Below are 22,414 nucleotides of genomic sequence, written 5' to 3' on the forward strand. Positions count from 1 at the left end.
AAACAAAAAAAAAATAGTAGCACTCATAGCAGCTAAAAACAAGTTCCTTAACTTGGAACACTACTTAAATAATAAACAGTGACAACACTTATTAAATTTCTAATCAAACTGGTGATTTAAAAACAAAATTAGAGCGGGGCTAGGGAAAAAATAACAAAAAATAAAAACATAATATTTCAAACTCCATGTAGAATCTAAAACCATCACTATCTGAAAAGTTCACATGTTTTCAATATTTCATTTAAAATATTTCACAAATAATTTAACATGTCCCTTTCTAAACAAGATAAAAACTCAAAAAATAAAGATTTACATGAAGCATTCAAGTATTTAACAAATAAATGCTTACTTAAATTATTTTTTAAAATTCCATGTAAACTGAGAATATTAATCTCTACTTTTAAGTATATTTTTAATAAATATACATATTTGTGAAGGATTCTACCTCCAACTTGGTTTTACTCAACTAATAGCAATGCATGACACTTGGCTTTGCTTTACAGAACTCTAAACCAGGAATAAAATCATATGAACAAAAGGACTACTGACTGTTAAGGGTCATGACTTACTCATAGTGTACTTGCAAATGTTAGCATAATTCTGGCATGCTAATCACTAAAACAAAAAAAAAAGTAGCTGAATTGACTATCGCTATTTATTCAATAGTAAAGCCAAAAACGAAACAAACAAACAAAAAAAACTTGGAATTTTAAATACCTGAGATGAGAAACAGAAAAGATGTAAAAAGAAAAAGTATACCTCCAAATATTGTTACTGAACTTAGATATTTACAAATAATCACTGAAATTAAAGTTTTGCTCAAAGAATTTACTACTTTTCAGGGCACCCAAAGAGATACTTTTGTTCTGTCTCCTGATACAATGAAAGCTAACTTTTCTTGATTATCCTAAGAAAGACCAGTTTAAGGATTTATCCAACTGTAATCTAATAAGCTAATACAATGCTTCTAGAATGAGCTGCAAAGCTGAACATCAACTTGAAATATGAAAACAGCAGTACATGTGATAACATGCAGGTTTTGTCAATAGTAATGAATGTTGTGTTTGACTGGAGCTTCATAGGGCTGACTTCCAATAACTCATCTAAAGCCAAAGCTGCCATCCCAAGACAAACTTCTGAAGAAAAGTGTAACAGAAGTGCAAGAAGAATTATGAAGGTGATTTACAGGTATACTTACAGATCCTTGGAGAAATAAAATCGGAAGTCCAATTCCAAACTTTTCTCCTAAGATTTCTACAGCAGATAATAGCTGGAATGCTTGTGGACCAAAGTCCTTTGATGTCTCATCTGAGTCATCAATGGCACAGCAATGATCCAATCTAAGTAACAGTATAATAGAAAGTTTAGCTAAGACATGTACCTTTAGAAAGAAAAAGATTCCGTTTAACAATTAGCTAAGTAAAAAAAAATCTCAAATATGCCAACCGAATCATAAGCTAACAAAGTTCATTACAGCCAAGACCATGTGAAGTATATAAACCATGAAATATAAACCATAATTATAGCTTTGTATGTTATATTGATGGTTCTCAACCCTAGAACCTTGGAACCCAAATTTCATGGGAAGTATCTTAGAACATAAATGGAAGATTAGTGAGGTTCAAGCAAGCAGAATTCAGAAGTACAGCTTGAAAAGCTCCACTCGAATGATTATATAAATACTGGGCTTTTGGGTTAGGTTGTAATGAGAGAAAAAAATTTTTGCAAAAAAAACCAAAGTTGTTAACTTAAAAACCAAATCTCCTATGCAATAAATTATTAGCTTAAACTCCGATGTCTATAAAATATGACACAAAGATAAAGTGCACCTCATTTAAGTCCACTTGGAAGTTACATTCCTAAGCCATCCTTCAGGTAGATTTAGAATTATCATTAATGCAAATGAGAATTTTTTTTTAAGATTTTATTTATTCATTTGAAAGAGATTACAAGTAGGCAGAGAGGCAGGTCTAGGAGGGGAAGCAGGCTCCCTGGTGACCAGGGAGCCTGATGGGGGCCTCAATCCCAGGACCCTGAGATCATGACCTGAGCCAAAGGCAGAGGCTTGATCCACTGAGCCACTCAGGAGCCCCAAGAATTCTTTAAAGCTGCTTGAGAACAAAAGGACTCCTTAGACAAAATCAACTAATACAGTTCAACTATCTAATTCAATAGCTTTCTTTAGAACAAATAGCTTTGAAACAGCAGTAGGAATACAGTCAATATTCCAGCTATAATATGTTTTGGGGGAAAGACTACATTTAGGTTTATTCTCCTATTCTAGCTTCTTTAGTAGGAAACTTAGCTCATTATTTTTCTTTTGTAGTATGAATATTTAGCTATCAGATTCTCACAAAGTGCCACCTCTGCCGTATCTCCCAAGTTTTAATGTATAATATTGTAATCATTACTAAAGTTCTAAAAATGTTTTAATTTCGTCTGATTCCTTCTTTGATTTATGAGTAAGTTAAAAGTGTTATTTATTTTTAATGTCCAAGTGAATGAGAATTTTATCCTCTTATTTTCTTCTTCTTTTTTTAAAAATTATTTTTTTTATTTATTTATTTGACAGACAGAGATCACAATAGGCTGAAAGGCAGGCAGAGAGAAAGGAAAGGAAGCAGGCTCCCTGCTGGGCAGAGAGCCCGATGTGGGGCTTGATCCCAGGACCCTGGGATCATGACCTGAGCTGAAGGCAGAGGCCTTAAGCCACTGAGCCACCCAGGTGCCCCATCCTCTTATTTTCTTCTAATTCAATTGCATTCTGATCAGATGAAGTGGTGTGTTTAATACCAATACACTGAAAACTTCCAAGACACTGCAATCTAGTATAAGGGACAGAAAGCTTTTTATAAAGGGTTAGATAGTAAACAGTTTAGGTTTTGTGGGCCATACTATCTTTGTGTCACAGCTACTGGGCATTCAACTCTGCAAAAACAGCCACAGACAACATATAAACAAAAGGGTATGTTGTTTTCCAAGAAAACTTCATCCATAAAAACAGGCAGCAAAGTGGGTTTAGTATACAAGCCATAGTTTGCCAGCCCCCTGTTCTAACACGGAGGCAAATTTTTATCAATGTTCCATGTATGTTTGAGAAGTGCAGTCTCTAATTCAGGGCTTCCCAGCTAATGTGCTGTGAATGGATTATAGGGATGCTACAGAGTTAACCACAGTTCTGGACAGAATCTGGACCTGAGTAGTAAATAGCCTAGTGTGCTATAGTGGTATTATCACTAGTTTTGTGGATCATGAAGTGAAAATGTTTGCAATACACTGTTCTAAATGCTTAGTATAAGAGTTCTAAATAGCAAGTGTGTGATAAATCAAACTTGTTACTATGTTGACCAAATTTTCTACAGCTTACTCATTTCTGGGTTGTTTAACCTACCAATAACCAAAAATTATATCAAACTCTTCTACTTTAATGGTGGATTTGTTGATTTCTTCCGGCTGTTGGTTTGTGCTTCATGTATTTGTAGGGTTTGGGGTTTGGTGCATAGAACAATTCTGTCCTTTTGCAGAAAAAACTTTTTGTCACCACAGAGATCATCTTCCTCCCTAATAATTACTTCTTTGTCTAATAGTTACACAGCTACCATGCCTAGGTACCTATGGTTAACTCAACTAGTCATACAATTTGTTTTTATTTTTCAATTAATATACAGTTAAATTGACTGTGCATCTATGCATATGTAAAGTTCTACTAATTTAAATACATCTATTGATTCATATGCATAGATTCATCAAACAACCATAATCAGCTACTATCACAATGAGGACACACAACAAATTCATCAGAGTAAACACTCCCTTATGCTAGCCCTTTGTAATCATAACCTCCACCTCCCTCTCACCTCTGGAAACCACTGATCTTTTCTCCATCCCGAATATAGTCTTACTTTTGCGAGATTACCATATAAATGGGACTGTACTGTAAAATTGGTATTATTTCTTCCTTTAAAAGTTTGGTAAAATTTGCCATTCAAACCATTTGGGCTAGGAAATTTTATTCCAGAGGTTTTTAACAGCTCTAATTTCTTTAACAGTCGTACAACTATCCGAGTTATCTATTTCGTTGTAGGCGAATTTTGTCAGTTTGAAGTTATCAAGGAATTGGGTCTGTTTCCTCTAAATTACTGGATGTACATGCACTGAATTATTCACAGTGTTTCTTTATGACTCTCTTAACGTCGGTTGGGCCTGTAATGAAATTACTTTCATTCCTCATATTGGTAATCTCTGTATTCCCTTTTTTTTCTTGTGAGAAGTTTCTATCCATTTTATTGACCTTTTCAAAGAATGCGCTTTTGAATTCTTTGGTTTTTCTCTTTTGTTTTTGTTTTCTATTTCATTTCACTTATGCTCTTCTCTTTATTTCCTTCCTTCTGCTTCCTTTTGGTTTATTTTGCTCTTATTTGTTATTAAGGTGGAAGCTTAATTACAGCTTTGAAACTTTTCTTTTCTTCTAAGTATTTAATGCTCTAAATTTCTCTCAGTATTTCTTTAGCCGCATCCCATACATTTTATATGTTCATTTCATTCAGTTCAAAATATCTTCCAGTTGACCTTGAGGCCTCCTCTTTGGCACATGGGTTACTTAGTACTGTGCTATTTAATCTTTGAGTGTTTGGAGGCTTTCCTGCTATCTTTCTGTTATTGGTTTCTAGTTTAATTCCTTTAAGGTCAGAAAACACATTCCATATGAGCCGAATTCTTTTAAATGTATTAAGGTTTGTTTTATGACCCAAAATATAATCCACATTTGTGAACATTCCATCAGTACCTGGGAAGAATGTTTACTCCACCGTTGTTGGGTGGAGTTTCTATAAAAGTTAATTAGATCCAGTTTGTTGGCAGTCCTGTTCATTTCTATCTTCTTACTGATTTTCTGTCTATTAGTTCCATTAATTACTAAGAGATGTTGAAATCATTAACTATAATTATGGATTTCTGTATTTCTCCTTTCAATTCTGTCTGTTCTTTTGTTAAGTATATACACATTTAGGGTTATGTGCTCTTGAATATGATGGTGAACTTGATGTGTCAACTTGGCGAGGCTAGGGTGCCCAGTTGTTTGGTCAAACACTAGATGATGTTATAAATATTTTGTAGATAGGATTACCACCTCCAATCAGCTGACTTTAAGAAAAGGAGATTACCTGATAATGTTAAGTCTCATCCAATCAAATGAAGGCCTTAAAGAGCAAAGACTGAGGTTTGTTGGACAACAAGGAACTATACTCAAAAATATTAACACAGAAATTCTGCCTGACTTTCCAGCCTGCCAGCTTATCCTACAAATTTCAGCCTTGCCAACCCCCACAACTGCCATCAGCCAATTCCTTAAAATCAATCTCTGTGTGTATGTATGTGTGTGTGTATCTCTGGTGAACTATGATTCATTGGTAAACTGACCCTTTTACCATCATGTAATGTCTTTCCTTATGCCCGGTAATATTCTTTCTCCAAAGTCTCCACTGTCTGATATTAAAATAACAACCCAGCTGTCTTTTGACTAGTGTTTTCATGGTATATAGTTGTTATCCTTTTATTTTTAATCTACCTGTATAATTACACTTGTGGATTTCTTATGGTCAGCATATATTTGGGTCATTTTCTTCCCCCAAGTTTACTTATTTATTTTTAAATAATCTCTATACTCAAACTCATGACGCCAAGATCAAGAGTCACATTCTTCTCTGACTGAGCCAGCCAGGCTCAGTTGTATTTTTAAGCCAATTCTAACAACGTCTGCCTTTAAGTGGTGATTTTGGACCATTTACACTTAATATAATTATTGATACATTTAGATTTAGGTCCACCATTTATCTATTTATTTATCTATTTGTAAAGCAAAATAATATTGCTTGCTTTGTCCTACATTTAAATAAATTATTTTGTTTTTTAAAACTGTAATATATATCATTCAACAAAAACTCAATTGAAAATTATTTGAGGGGCCACTGGGTGGCTCAGTCAATGGAGCATCTGACCCTTGATCTCAGAGTCTTGATCTCAGGGTCATGAGTTTAAGCCACCTGTTGGCCATGAAGCCTACTTAAAAATATATATATTTGAGAAGGAAGAGAAACAAAGACTTTTAGAATCTCCATCCAGAAGAAAAATATCTTTACCTGGACCTGCAATTATCACAGCATTTTTCAGTTCCCATAATACCCACGGAGGCCTTTCGTAGTTGTTTGTCTTCAAAATGAGACAAGATGAGTCTACCCAAGAGAAAATTTAAAATTAAATAAAAGAACAAAACCATATATGTTAAAATCATTGCTTAAAATAATGAGGTGAAATCATCACTAATTGATTCACCTGGGATCTCATTATCTGGCTTCAGTTTACTGAGGCACAAAGAAAGTTACCTTAAAAATTCAGCACATATGTAATACCAACAAGATATGGTTTCTAATATTTCTAATTATTTTGCAAAACTTTTTCTTAAAAGAGCATCATTCCTAAATCTGTTATTAATTAATATAAAACAAATAATACCTACTTTCGCCTACACCTTCTGGAATGAAGATATTTTTCCATCTTTGCCATCATCTTTAATTTGTATAATCGAAACTTTTCATTGGGAATCTCACTAAGGCGATGCCTGTCAATTACAAATATCACAGGAATATATAAAATTGCATTAGTGATTTTGTTATTTTTACATTTATTACTGTTTACTCTTCACAACCTATACCATCTACACTTCTATCAAGATAAAAACAAATTTCTATCATCCCAGAAAGTTATATGTCCCTTTCTAGTCAAGTCAATGCCCCTAAGAGGCAAGCCTTTTTCTAACTTCTATGAAAATTACTTTTGAAAAAATTCTACTTTTGAAAAATTCTATATCTATATTCAAGCATCAATTTTTTAGCTGCCTTTGAAAAAATTATTATAAACCCTAAAATTTTTCATTTTTGATTTATATTCTACATGCTTTTTGGCAATATTCCCACAATATATGGATTTTTACATTTTCCCAGCAAAAGGTTATTGTTTATTTTATTTTATCTGACAAACTAAAACATATTGAAAGAGGTTCAAATCCAAATATTAGCCTTAATCCCTATTTGCTCTTCAGAGGATTTCTCATCCCCCCTAAAACTATCCCTTTGTACTATAGTCTATTTTGGGACACTAATAAAACACCAGAATTAAATTCTTCCTCGAACAATTATAACTTATTTTTCTATAATACTGAATTTACTTTAAAATTGTTAGCACTAGACATGTTTGTCTTTAAAAAGTTAATTCTAGTTTACTGTGAAGAAATTCCATGAATATCAGATATCAGAAGATGATGCACATCTTTCCAAGAATTCTTTCAAGAATAAATAGAAGTCTGAGTTGCGTAGATTTCAGATATTTCAAAAGAAAACAATGTTTGCATGTAAGCTCTAATTGATAATGCTGATCCTCATCAAAATGGACCTCACTAATATTATGACTATTCAAACTTCTGACTGATAAAAATACCTCCGTACAATTCTCAAAGATGACACCAACAGGGTATCCAGTTAAATGACTTCTGGAAAGTCTGAACATACAAATGATCACTTATTCAAAAATATTCTTATGATTTGACACCACCAACCAACATGCCTTTCTGTATAATTTACCCCCAAATCTCTTCCAACTATTGACTCTAGTTCCCCATAATCTCATTCTTCCTAGCCCATCCCCTAAAAATTCCAGTTGACCATTAAACAACACAAGTTTAAACTGCATCGGTCCACTTACACGTGAATTTTTTAATAAATACAGTAGTGTACTATAAATGCATTTTCTCTTATGATTTTTTAAAATGGAATTTTCTTTTCTCTAGTTTATTTATGGTAAGAATACAGTATATAATAGATATAGCATATGAAGTAAGTGCTAATCTACTGTTTATGTTACCCATAAAGCTCCAAGTCAACAGTAGGCTATTGATAGTTAAGTTTTGGAAGAGTCAAAAGTTATATGTAGATTTTTGATTACCTGGAGGAATCAGCACTCCTAACCCTCATGCTGTTTGTTCAAGGACCAACTATAGTTATTTTTTTGCTTTATTTATTTGTTTAGCTCACCTCTTTCTCCTCAGGAAGGACAAAGAAAAAAACACCTACACTCTAAGTACTATAGCCTCCCTTGTATTTGGTTCAGATGACCTACATTTAACTTTTCATTATCAGTGTCAGTAACAAATCTGGAAAAATAAAATTACAAGTCTCTAAAAGCAAATTTGGTAAATATTTATTTTACTTTGGGGACTATTAAAGTAAAATATTCTACAGAATAAAAATAAGTTGAAAAGAAAAAAAAATTCTAAAAGCAACCCATAAATACAAATCAGTTGGAACCAGATGGAAGAATTATTAAATTGAAATTAACCTGCAAATTATTCCCTTTTTAAAAAGTTTACAATAATATTGGGTTTGACTGTTTAATAACCAATGCAGACATTGAGATGTTGCCAATGGTACTGCTTCTGCAATAAGAAATAAAAAATTACATATTTACACTGATGAATGGACAAGTTTCTTTTCTCAATCATAGCATTCTAGTATAAGATACACTTTAAAAGTTTTATGAATTACAGTAATCTTTCGACTGAGAACAAGAAACTCCATTTATTCTCAAACTTTGTTTCTTTCAATAGAAGAGATCGGTCCCAAGAATGACACAGATCTGTCCTAAATCCTCACTGAATTCTCTTTTATCATGATTAACCCTGTAGGTTTAGTATTTCCCTTAGGATGGATGCAAAAACAACCTGTCTTTACTAAAATTCAAGTATGGGTTTTCTGGCACCATTATTTGATTACTAACCACTATTACTTCTGTGAAATCTTAAAGAGATAACCATTTAAAATATCTTTTGAAACCAAGATGCCTTCAACAAACAAATGGATAAAGAAGATATGGTCCATATATACTATGAAGTATTATGGCTCCATCAGAAAGGATGAATACCCAACTTTTGTATCAACATGGATAAGACTCCAAGAGATTATGCTGAGTGAAATAAGTCAAGCAGAGAAAGTCAATTATCATATGGCTTCACTATTTCTGGAGCATAAGGAATAACACAAAGGACATGGAGAGATGGAGAGGAGAAGGGAGTTGGGGGAAATTGGAGGGGGAGACAAACCGTGAGAGACTGTGCACTCTGAGGAACTAACTGAGGGTTTTGGCAGGGAGGGGAGTGGGAAGTTGGGTGAGCCTGGTGGTGGGTTTTGTAGAGGTCACATATTGCATGGAGCACTGGGTGTGGTGCATAAACAATGAATTCTGGAACACTGAAAATAAATTTAAAAAAATAATAAAAAAAATAAAGTATCTTTTGAGACCCAAATAAATAGCAACTATATCTACTGATGAACTTGCATAGTCATAGTATAAAACTCCGGCTGTTAAGTGTTCAGCACCTCTAGTACAATATATAAATAAATGAGAATTGGTAAGAATCAACATATGTTTGAAACAACCCCAAATTTAATAGTATCAGATAGACCTGTTCTCTATCCCAGTTATTTTAGTTTATAAAAAGCTTTTACATAGGCAACCGTCAAAAGAAAAACAATAATTGTTCTGTTTAAGGGGATGGTCTTATTAACTCTGTGTTAAGAAATAAAAGCTATCACTATTCTTTAAAGAGCTTAAAATTTACACCAAACGTTTTTATCTAATTAATCCCTGTTCTTCTTTCATAACTCACCCTATCACTTCTTGAAGGAAGACTTAACCTGAACTTTTTAACTTGGTAAATATGCAATCTAGTGTATTCTTACTTACAATTCAACTGTCCTTCAAAGTACCTAACACAGCTGTAATTTTTACAAAGATTTGCATAATCCCTTCTAAAAACTCTTTTGGTTATTGAAATTGTCAAACACAATGAATTCTATGTATCTAGAGTTGTGGATACATACTCTGCATGTACATACAGAATCACAGAATCTGTGATTAAGATCTGCCAATTCCATTATATTCTCTGAGAGCTGAGAGCAGGCACCATATCTGTTTTTATTTATCACTGTATCCCCAGCATAGATCATAATGCTTAAAACATAGCAGGCACTCAGAACAAAACACTGCTGAATGATGAATAAAAATAAAAACTCTATTGGATAGGTACTCTCATCATTTTAATAATACAAGCTAATATGTCCATGCAAGAGCTCAATTTATTCAGCAACATGGATGTGAATTTTGAAAATACCTCATCTTAACAGCCACATCAATTACCATATATAGGGTTTTTTTCCCTGAGATTTTATCCTCCTATGGATGAGGGCATCAGTTGCTAAACCCTGCCCCTGAAATTTTTGCAAGATGAAGTTTTCCATTCCAGTATACATCTCATAGAACACAAGTACCAATAAAAGACTTGCTTCATGTTTAAGTAGAACGATCTTCCTACATTTAACTGAACACTTAATGTTTTTCATGGCTGTCAATCAGTACAATGAATGGCTAGCTATAGTGCAACATGAGTATTCACACACAATCAAGGAGAGCTGCATGTTTTCACAGAACTAACAAAAGAAACAAATAGTAAAGAGAGTCAAATAGCAAAATTCACTTGGAATGAGAACCATTGTAGCACAGGAAAAAAGAACCAATAACAAAATAAATGCTATCTGAAGAAAACTATGGCTGCAGACATATCAAAACTCGAGAGGACCTGGGGAGAAAAAGTTTGTCCATGCACAATATTAGGAAAGCTCCCATAGGATCCATGTTCCATTCCCAGTATAGTCCTGATTGAGTTAATTCTTCACACTAGATGAGGTATAGCTGAAATCAGGTCATCTCTGGGTGGCAACACTTAACCACAAAGGTTCTTACATGTCCTCTGTTTTGTTGGTTTTAAATGCATTTATACACATTACTTGGAATTTTGGATGCAGCTTCAAAATACTTTCAAAGCTTATATGGAAAGAAAGAAATCTGCAAAAGTAAAAGCAATAAATGGTTTTACCTGTTTAAGTTAATGTCTGCTGGAGCCCACAGTACATGACAAGAACTCTGAAGCCCATCACGGCCAGCTCTCCCAATCTCCTGGTAATACGATTCCATTTCTTTAGGAGCACCATAATGAATGACTTTGCGAATGTCGGCTTTATTAATGCCCATTCCAAAAGCTATGGTAGCTATAACACACTGAGAATAAATAACAACACAGTTTGACAAGTATGTAGCAGAACCAAAAGCTGAAATCTTTACCTTTTGGCAAGAGTAATAATTAGCTCATTAACTAAAGTCCCTGGCATGAAACTGAATTTAATATAATTTCAATCAACACTTACAGATCAAAAGATTATCTGCCCAATTTATGAATTAGAGATTGGTAACCCTAAAATGGGATTTCTATTTCCTCCCTATAAAAAGTAGCAACTAAAGTGGTCTCCCTGAACACCTATGAGTTAGTAAAAGACACAAAATAGATTCTTAAAATACTTACTATATTAAAAGGGACTTCATGTTATTATGAAGTTTCAAGAGTCCTTACCACGTATCTAAATATCTAAAGTATCTAAATATTTTCTAGCATTATTCCAGATGGAAGGAAACTTCTCATTAAAGATGGTAAAATGGAACATGAATTTATCTCTGCAACTTTAAAAGATTCCTAACATATATGAGCATACTGAAATGATATTTACATCATTGGGAGAAGTTTTAGGGAAGAATGAGTGATAAGAACATAAAGAAAAACTAAAAAAATTTTAAAAGTATTAACAGTAAAAGAAGATGTGCAATAAAAGTAACTATAATTTTCTGCATGGCTTAGAGATAAAAAAACATTTACACAGAAATATATATGTATCGATCTAACCAAATTATGTTAATGTTGGGAGGAATGGGGGTTAGAAATACATGAACAGTGTAAGCAGAAGGGCAGGAAGGGGTATGAAAGGGAGATAAACTCACTCCTCATAGTGGGAAGTCAATAGACGATGCCTACATCTAATAAATGAAAACTAATAATAAATTTTAAAAATCTAATAAATAAAAACTAAGTAGTAACAGTAAAAGCAAATCACTGCACAATCTAGTGGTGAACAGCAAAAGAATAAACTAAGAGAGATGAAAATAGGAGACAGAAGTGGGGAAGAAAGGAGGCGCTTATGTTCCCATTGTAAACACTGCAGAAGTAGCTAGTATTTTAAATTGTGCCTGTATAACCAATAAAAGTTAAAGTACTATTACAAAAATCTATTAAGATGGACCAAGAATATAAGAAAGACAGAAAGAAGGGGGCAGAGAGGAAGAAAGAAAAAGAAAATACTAAATAGATAAAAGGAAATATAAGAAAAGTGAAGGGAAAAAAAACTTTGAAATAGAAATTTATTAAGAAAAAGCTTTAAGGGGTGCCTGGCTGCTCAGTTGGTAAAGCACTGACTCTTAATCTTGGGGTTTTGAGTTCAAGCCTGAAAATGGATGTAGAGATTACTTAAAAATAAAATCTTAAAAGAAAAAGCTTTGAGTGAATAAATCTAGGCCATTTTGCTGAATTTGAAAGTGAATAAGCAACACAATAATTTTAAGGTCTTTAAAAATGTATTTGATTCAATTTTCTTCCAGCTTAGTTGACATATTAACACTGTGTAAATTTAAGATGCATAATCTGATAATTTGATACACATATACACTGTGAAATGATTACTATAAAGTTACTTATCACATCCATCACATAAAGTTACTTACCACATCCATTACCTCCCATAGTTAGCATTTGTAAGTGTGTACGTAGTATATGTGTGTGTGGTGAGAACTTTGAAGATCTAATTTTCACCATATGATCCTGGTTTGTTTTTTTTTTTTTTAAGATTTTATTTTTAAGTAATCTCTACACCTGACATGGGGCTTGGTATCTACAACTCCGGGATCAAGAGTCACATGCTCTAGTGACTGAGCCAGTCAGGCACATTTATGACACTGTTTTTCACCCTCTTCTACAGACATGATGTTCAAAATACCATTATTAACTCTCCATTGAAAAGAAAGTATTTTATCAAGTAATTTATTCACAGACTCATCTCAGAAAGAAAAGAATCTGAGACCTTAAGAAAGCAAATGAAATATAAAAGAACATGTAACAAAATCAAGACTAAAAGTAAGAATGAATGGTCACAGTCTAAAAATGCTAATCTATATCTGAATATGGTTAGATTTGGTTAAGAACAGTAAAAAAAAATTTTTTTCTAAAATTATAAAATAGAAAATAGTAAGATTCTACTTATCAGTCGACTCAAGATATGAAGAGCTTAGGAAGTGAGCTCTACTTTCAGGCCCACACCGAAGTATAAATCAACTTCAGAAAGACAGTAGAGTGAACATCTAGAATTCTATGCATATATGCATTTAGTAGGCACTCAATAAATACTCAATGGCAAGTAATCAATTCCACGAGCACCAGACTATTCTATATAGATGAGGAAATGTATTTTTATCATCTTCAGGAGGTGTCTGAGGACTCTTGATGCAAATGTGAAGCTTACAATTTATTATAATAGCAAAAAAGGAGTACATTGAGGCCAGTTGTCAGATACAACAGGACCCCTAATGTCGCTAGGGTGACAGAATCAGTACTAATTTATTAATTTTCCTAATGTGCATAAAACTTTTTGGCATCCTGCCACAGAAAGGGAAAATACTGTGGCACATACATATAACACCTTTATAGGTATCAGGTATAACTGGTGATCACTGTGAGGTTTTTAAAGCCATATTTCAAAGCATCAGTGTTTCACTGAAGCTGAACGTGGGTAGCAAAACCAGATGCATCCAACAAAGTCTCCCCTCACAATATAACAGAGAAAGTTTATAATCTCTCATATCTGTAAGAGATGCTTCTACCTAAATGAGTAATTAATAATAAATCAAGATGAAAGAAATCATTGATCAGTTAATGGCTCAAACATCAATTGTTAAGATTCAGTAAGCAACAACCAATAAATTTTATCTGATAATTTTCAAACTCCTGAGATAATAAAAGTATAAACATTTTAGAATTTAGGTAACTCTATTCTAAGCAGTTGTGATAACTGTTCCTATCTTTAGAAAGAAGAGAAATAAAAAGAATGCTTTTAGGGAAGTAAGCATTATAGCATGATAGTGCATAGTGAACTTTACAGTGCATATGAACCATACTTGGGGTAAGTTGTTTGAACAATGTTGGTTTGAGGATCATTACCAACTACAGAACTGGACAGAAAGGAAATGGAAGACCTTCAGAGCAGAAAATGCAAAGCAGAAGTTAAGTTCACGTCTCAACTTCAGAGGAGGCCTAGTCCACAGGCTTGCATTAACAAACTTGGGATAGGATACTGACAGCATGAAGTTGTAAACCTTCCAACATGGTCTGAATTTAAGTCCTCCTAAATATTCTGCATGACACTCACTAAACCAGGATTCCAATCACTTCAGATTGGAATTATTACATTATTTCAATCATTACAGCAATCTCAGCTAGAACACTTCACAGTGACTTCACTGATTCCCTTTCTTCCTTCAGTCTTTCCTCTTCAAATCAATCCTGCTTAGAGCTGCTAATCTAATGTTTTTATGATACTATGATCTTGCTCAAAAACACACATTAGTCTGTCATAATGGTTTTCAAACGCTATTCTGTGGAGCTCTGAGAATTATAGAATACCCCCAGGGGCTGTCTTGGGATAATGGAAGCCTCTTGGATCTCTTTTTCCCTCACATCAACTTTGACAAGAATTAATCCACTTCGATTTGTCTTACCTATCAGATAAAAATGAATTAAAGAATTAAATGAAAATTTAAATTAAAAATTCTAAGGCTACAGTGGTCTAGAAAAACTACAGACACATTACATCAATCCCAGCCTGCCTCTTTGCAAATTTTAAGGCCCTTCTCCATAACCTGGCGAACCAACCCATTCAACTTTTTTCCTGTGAGTCTCTAACAGTTCTTCCCTGCCTCTTCAACCTGTACTTTGAACCAATCCTATTCCATACTCTCTTTCTCTCCAACCATTTCAAACTATTTCCAGTTTCCTAAACCCAGTATGCACTTTCCTACCACAGTGTCTTTGCAAATGCTAGTCCCTTTCCTGGGAATTCCATAACCAAGCCCTTTGCCCTTATCACGCACTTGCCTCACATACTCGACACACTTCCACTTACTTGTTCAGATTCTATGCTCAAACTGCTTCTTCCTGGTTGGATCATCACAACAGAAGCTACCTTAACAGCGAGCATTTCTTCCTCTATGTACCTAAGCACTATGTGCAGCCTGCTCTATGTACTCACCTGCAATGGTCTGTTCACCTGTCACCATATTATACATTAATTCCCTTTGAAAGAAACTTCTTCTTTTTTTTTTTTTTAAAGATTTTATTTATTTATTTGACAGAGAGAAATCACAAGTAGGCAGAGAGGCAGGCAGAGAGAGAGAGAGGAGGAAGCAGACTCCCTGCTGAGCAGAGACCCGATGCGGGACTCAATCCCAGGACCCTGAGATCATGACCTGAGCCGAAGGCAGTGGCTTAACCCACTGAGCCACCCAGGCGCCCAGAAAGAAACTTCTTTACACTCAACATAAACAAGATAGAAGCTAAAGATATGGGAAATAAATATTAGAGAAACATCGGTTTCCATGGGGAATAGAGAGTAATGATGATGGATCTTCATACCTGAATTTCATCTCTCATGAAACTATGATGAACCTCTCTCCTTGATTTAACACTCAAGCCTGCATGGTATGTTCCACAGGCTAAGTTCAGTTTCTTAAGTTCAGCTGTAACTTGTTCTGTCATTTTTCTGGAAGGACAATAGATGATAGTTGGACCCTCAAATTCCCAGGTGGTACTAAAATCAAATAAACAAACACACACAAACAAAAGAATAAAAACATATAAATATATAAATATATATATAAATAATCTCAGTTTGAGATTACCTTATTTAATTTCCCCTTTCTTTTTAAAACTTTAAATTTCATTTGTTAAATTTTAATTAATTTTCTTTTCAGTAAAACACTATAAAAAGAAAGCATATAGAAAACAATGATACATTTAATTACATAAAAATGTGGAAAGTCAAATGTGGAAATGAATTATATTAAATCCCAAACACCTTAGACTCATCTTTTGTTCAAATTAAAGTTAAAACCAGAGACAAGTTTATTTAAGCAAAAACCTTGATAAAAACTTAACAAGCTACTGGAAATTCAATTTCCATACTTTTAGAATGCAAGGCACTAGATGAAGGATTAGTCTTCATTTACATAAGAAAGGTAAGTGAATATTTACATAGGAGAATAGTCTTACTCTTTCTCATCATCAAAAAATTGAGTTTCTATGTATGTTTACTAGAAAAACAGTAACTTTTTGTAATATTAAAGATCATTTTTATAGTTCAAAGAAGCATTTACTAGTAATCTTGGGACTACTACAGACAACATCTGTTCGAAAGTCTGTTTTAGAATCCTGTGCTTATTTATTAAAAATGCAAAGGTTGGTTTCCAAAGAACATTTATTTAATGCCTCAATATATTCATTTACATGAATATATTCATTTATGCCAACTTAACCAATATTAAAACTGTATTATTTTAGATTTGGGAAAAATTTTAATTTTTAATGCATATATTCTGATATAATTTCAACTTTAGGAATTTATTTTACAAATATCTGCCAAAAGACACATATACACAAATATTCACAACAGAACTGTATTAGTGAAAAGTAAATGTTCATCATTATGTACATTCATACTATGACATATTAAGCAAGCAATAAAAAATTACTGTATCTAAAAACCTTTAAGAAGGACTTATGGCAAAAGTCATTGAAAACTTAAATAGAGGGGAAAAAATAGGCAATAATTTGACTCCACAAGTTTTACTGAATCATCTACTCAAAGCAATTTTTTACAGTGACCAAATGGGCTTCCATAACAAAATGTCCAGCAGTAAAATAAAAGAGAAAAATTACAAAGATTTTAATACACAAAACTATCATTTTTTTTTTAAGATTTATGTATTTGAGCAAGAGAAAAAGAGAGAACAAGTGGTGGGAGGGACAGAGGGAGAGACTCCCTGCTGAGCCCAGAGGCTGACAGAGGGCTGGACACCACAACCCATGAGACCATGACCACAGCTAAAACCAAGAGTCAGAGCTTAAACTGACGGAGCCCGCCCCGGCGCCCCTCACAAAACTATCATCATTTTAAAAACATTTCTCAAAGAAGAAAAATTTTTGCTAAAATGTGAACATTGTAATATCCTACATATTAGGACCCTAATTTTAAAAAATCACATTATGCAGAAAGATAGCAAAAATGCTTTTTCTTAATAATGATAAAAGTTTCCATGTACTGAAGATATAAAAATCCTAAATATGTCTGTACCAATTAACAGAGCTTTTTTTTGTTTTTTTAAAGATTTTATTTATTTATTGGACAGACAGAAATCACAAGTAGTCAGAGAGGCAGGCAGAGAGAGAGGAAGAAGCAAGCTCCCCAAAGAGCAGAGAGCCTGACGTAGGGCTCAATCCCAGGGCCCTGGGATCATGAAGTGAGCCGAAGGCAGAGGCCTTAACCCAATGAGCCACCCAGGCGCCCCCAATTAACAGAGCTTTAACACATGAAACAAAAATTGATAGAACTAAAGGGAGAAAGAGGAAACGCATCTATCTCTCATAACCAGAGATTTTAACCTGTATCTTAGCAAAGACACTTCAAATCAAAGGAAAATACTGTCTAAAATATGGAATTACTCCATGACTACTCCTGCATAAAGTTAACAATAAAAACTGGAAGTGCATATCTGCACAGCACAGTTAGAGAAAAGAAGGGTATAAAGCTCAATGCCCAAATAGTGATCATTTATGAACAGTGATAAATGAAGAACAGAACTGGAAGATCTAAGTATTCTTACCTGACATATTTCTGTAGTGTTCAAATTGATATTAAGACCATGTATCAAGTTTTACATTTAAAAAAAGTAGAAAATACACGAACATTTAAACTTAGTACAGAAATCAGAGGAATAAAATTTTATCTCTATTACAAAAGGATTCATTACTTCACCAAGTGGTTTACTAAACATTGTTATTTCCTCCCAACAATTTCCTGCAAGGAAAGAAATCTATCTTCACCTAACCACCAAATTAGATGGATGAGAGAGGCTTGCCTATTCAATTTCAATGTATCATGAGTATAGAAAACAAATAAGGTCGGAATTTAACAAACAGTTGGCCCAATGAATAGGGAAAAAATGGCAAAATTAAATAAAGAGAAGAAACAGAAAGAAAAGGCAACACTCTGAAGTCTTAACTACCCTTCATCTAATTATTGCTTGTTAAGGGGAAAATTTCTATTTGCCTAAAGTCTACGGGAAGCATTCTGACTCGCAGTGGTTGGTGCTACCATAACTCCTGGAGGACTGAAAATGGGTGCAAAATCTTTCTTGCTTTGATCTCGGAAAAACCACTGTCACAAATATAAAAATCTCAGATGGTCTTGGATGTTAGACTAAGGAGTCTTGCTGTTAGTCCACAGGAAAGAGGGAGGCACCAGAGAGGAATGCCAAGACTCAGGGCTGTGCTTTCAGATGATGAATCTGACAACTGTGTCTAGAATGCAAGGAACACTGAGGAGGAGGGAGGTCTCGTCAGGGACATGATAACAGTCTAGGCTAAGAGACCCCCACTAGTATAATTAACATGAAAAATGGTGAGAAGAAAACATAAAAGGACAATATAGTCAGAAAAGATAAAATGTCGTAATGTCACACACACAAAAAGGTAAACAGTTTCAAAAAGGAGAAGGTTATTAGGGGAAAGTCACAGAAATTGAAAATAATATGGACGGAAAAGGATCAAAGATTAGGATAAAGGGAAGTGAAGTACAATGAGTACTCACTTCAGAGAGATCATCAGAGCTGTGCAAGTACTCAATACAGCCATTACTTTCTTGTTTTATTTTTTATTTTTTTAAGATTTTGTTTTTAAGTAGTCTTAACACCCGATGAGAGGCTCAAACTCAAAATCCCAAGATCAAGAGTCAAATACTCTACCGTCAGAGTCAGCCAGGCACCCCCATTACTTTCTTGTTTTAATCTGAATATAGTACAATTATGCCAATAGAAGATCCTACATTTAAAGTCATCCCAAAGAACCCCAGGAGTCCTTCAGGAAAATACTTTTGATGTTATTTAAACTATTTGCCCAGACTTGTTTTGTGTTTGTGCTGGTAGGTCAAACATTATTCACGTGTATTCATTTTTTTTTTTTTAAGATTTTATTTATTTACTTATTTGAGAAAGAGGAATGAGAGAGAAGGGAGCCTGATGTGGGACTCAATCCTGGGACTCCAGGACCATGCCCTGAGTCGAAGGCAGTCACTTAAACCAATTGAGCCACCCAAGCACCCTATTTTCATGTACTCTGATTTAAAAACACATTTCGTAACATGACAGTTATAAGCTTTTCACCAAGAAGACAGATCAGGGAGATAAAACAAAGGAAAGCTTCTTAGTATACATATAAAATGTGTCCAAACAAAAGAAACAGAAAAAAGTACTAGAGACAGCTTCTTCTTCAGTAAAATGAAAATAGTATGGGGGCGCCTGGGTGGCTCAGTTGGTTGCAACTGCCTTTGGCTCAGGTCATGATCCTGGAGTCCCGGGATTGAGTCCCACATTGGGCTCTCAGCTTGCCAGGGAGTCTGTTTCTCCCACTGACTTCTCTCCTCTCATACTCTCTCTCACTCTCAAATAAATGAATAAAATAAAATAAAATAAAATAAAATAAAATAAAATAAAATAAAATAAAATAAAATAAAATAAAGAAAATAGTATGTAGCTTACTAAGAGTTATAAGAATTACCAGATCATTTATATAAAGTACCTAGGATAGTCCTTGGCACATAACAAGGGCTCAAAAATGTTTATTATTAAGATGACTTTTAAAATTCCCTAATACTCAATTAGTCATATAATTAGTCATATAATTAGTGAGCTAAAGAAAATTCAGTTAAAAGACTCAGTTGTTTTTACTGTTCACTTGCCAACTGTTTTTTTTTTTTTAAGATTTTATTTATTTATTTGACAGAGATCACAAGTAGGCAGAGAGGCAGGCAGAGAGAGAGAGGACACAGGCTCCCTGCTGAGCAGAGCGCCCGACTAGGGGCTCGATCCCAGAACCCTGGGACCATGAGCCGAGCCGAAGGCAGAGGCTTTAACCCACTGAGCCACCCAGGCGTCCCATACTTGTCAATTATTAAAAGTGTAGGGATGCCTGGCTGGCTCAGTAAGTAGGATATGCGACTCTTGATCTCAGGATTGTGAGCTCAAGCCCCATGTTGGGCGTAAAGTTTACTTTAAAAAAAAAAAAAAAAAAAAGGTGTACATCCTGTTCAAGCAACATGAAGTACCAAAATACCAGAATTATTTTCTGCCTTCAAAATTAAGCTACTTTCTCAGTTGTTGTCTTGATTATATAACATCACACTTGACTTGAACCAAAGCTAAGCAAAATGTGAAATATGTTAAATATGCATTAGAAGGAAGTAATAAATAAATAAACAAAAACGATCATAAAACAAAGAAAAAATAAGGAAATAGTTAACCAAAATTTATCGACATGACATCCTCACTTTGTCTTTCGGATAAGAAATTGGACAAGATCCTGAACGATGTTTCCTGTTTTTCGCCCAACTTCTAAATACAAGTTTGGTCGATCAAAACCAGTACAGGTAATCTGAGGATTCTTCAGGTTTAAGCAGCGCACAATGTCTTCCCGGATTGAAGAACTTGCAGTGGCAGTAAGTGCAACAATCGGAACCTGAATGAAATGAAACTGATTTTTTAAAAAGTAGAACGCTCATTAATTCCCAACATTTCTACTGCCTTCTTACAAACAGACTGGATGACAATTATAAGAGGAATAAAGTTTAAAATGCAACTTTAAAAGTACTCTTTTTCAAAGAAGAAAAAGAAAACTTCCTATTTACTTGTTTCTCACCTTTGGAATACTTTTTTTTTTTTTGAGAAAGAGAGAAAGCGAACACGCCAGAAGGGGTTGGGCAGAGGGACACTGGGAGAGAGAACTTCAAGCGGGCTCCTTGCCCAGCGCAGATCCAAGGCAGGGTTTGATCTATTAGCCATTAAGATCATGATCTGGGCCAAAAGCTGGAGTCAGATGCTTAACCAGCTGAGCCACCCATGTACCCTGGAATACACTTACTTTTTAAAAATCAGAAAGAGTTTAAATAAAACACTAAATCCATAAGATTTCTAAATACAATCTCCCTACTTATTAGCAATCTAATTAGTAATAGTGCTGATATAAATGAGGGATATGGCATGCCTTATTTTTTATTAATCTATAATTCTCAAATTATAAACCTTTTCATTCACTGAAAATCTAACAATACTAAGCAGTTAAGTCTTTTTTTGTCTTCTGTATTAAAGATACCGGTTTATGGCTTCTCAGATGTAGAAGCAAAGCTCTTAATAACCTGATAACCTCTGTCAAGTTTACTAAGTTAATCATGGCATACTATACATAAGAATGTATAACACAAAACATCCATTATTAACTGATTCCTTAAGCAACCAAGTCATGTTCTATTTTCAGTCTAGCAAAGACTTCTTAACTGAATTAGCAGCCAAAACAGGAGACACGGCAGCTACTAGGAAAAACAGGAATATGTAATCATTCAGAAATTCTAAACTAGATAATGACATACCTCCCATGAAACTTGATTCATTATTTGTGCTCCTATTATCATGGGGAATTATAATAAATTAAGTTATTATCTTTTTTTTAAAATACTTTATTTATTTGACAGACAGAAATCACAAGTAGTAGGCAGAGAGGCAGACAGAGAGAGGAGGATGTAGGCTCCCCGTGGAGCAGAGAACCCGATGTGGGGCCCGATCCCAGGACCCTGGGATCATGACCTGAGCCGAAGGCAGAGGCCTTAACCCACTGAGCCACCCAGGTGCCCCAAGTTATTATCTTATATTCAGAAAAAAAAGGACTAAGTCTTCAAGTTGTTCCTAAATCATTAGCTATTCTATGTCCAAGAATACACTTTCTTAAAATACTTTTTGTGGTCTATTACAAGTAAAGTAAATGACATCCTCATAAAATAGCTCTCCAGATGCCCTGTACCTACCTCATAAATCAGTCTAAGCAATTATCTTCCATGGAAGTGAAAATTTAGATACAACTATACAAAAAGCAATTATAGAATTTGGAAAACAAGATACAATTTGCTAACACTATAAACTAGTTTTACAATCAATATGGCTTTACTGAATTAAAAATTATCTCAAAGCTCATGTAAAAAAGTTAGGTTTGCAGTAGGTTTTTTTTTTTTTTAAGATTTTATTTATTTATTTGACAGACAGGGATCGCAAGTAGGCA

General features: G+C 34.1%; 1 protein-coding gene across 19 annotated transcripts in view; it reads right to left on the reverse strand.

Annotated features, from left to right (window-relative positions):
- The window catches only part of WRN (WRN RecQ like helicase), a 145,931-nt gene that overhangs the window by 43,827 nt on the left and 79,690 nt on the right, over window positions 1-22,414 (reverse strand). For all 19 annotated transcript variants that reach the window (XM_082715077.1, XM_082715081.1, XM_082715071.1 and 16 more), the window contains 6 exons: window positions 20,637-20,824; window positions 15,671-15,845; window positions 10,982-11,163; window positions 6,515-6,616; window positions 6,138-6,230; window positions 1,199-1,340 (listed from right to left, as the gene is read on the reverse strand). In XM_082715077.1, the coding sequence (XP_082571203.1) occupies window positions 1,199-1,340; window positions 6,138-6,230; window positions 6,515-6,616; window positions 10,982-11,163; window positions 15,671-15,845; window positions 20,637-20,824 (882 nt within the window). The remainder of the gene's footprint in view (window positions 1-1,198; window positions 1,341-6,137; window positions 6,231-6,514; window positions 6,617-10,981; window positions 11,164-15,670; window positions 15,846-20,636; window positions 20,825-22,414) is intronic.

The sequence above is a fragment of the Mustela nivalis genome (assembly GCF_964662115.1).
Source record: "Mustela nivalis genome assembly, chromosome: 20".
Classification (NCBI taxonomy): Eukaryota; Metazoa; Chordata; class Mammalia; order Carnivora; family Mustelidae; genus Mustela; species Mustela nivalis.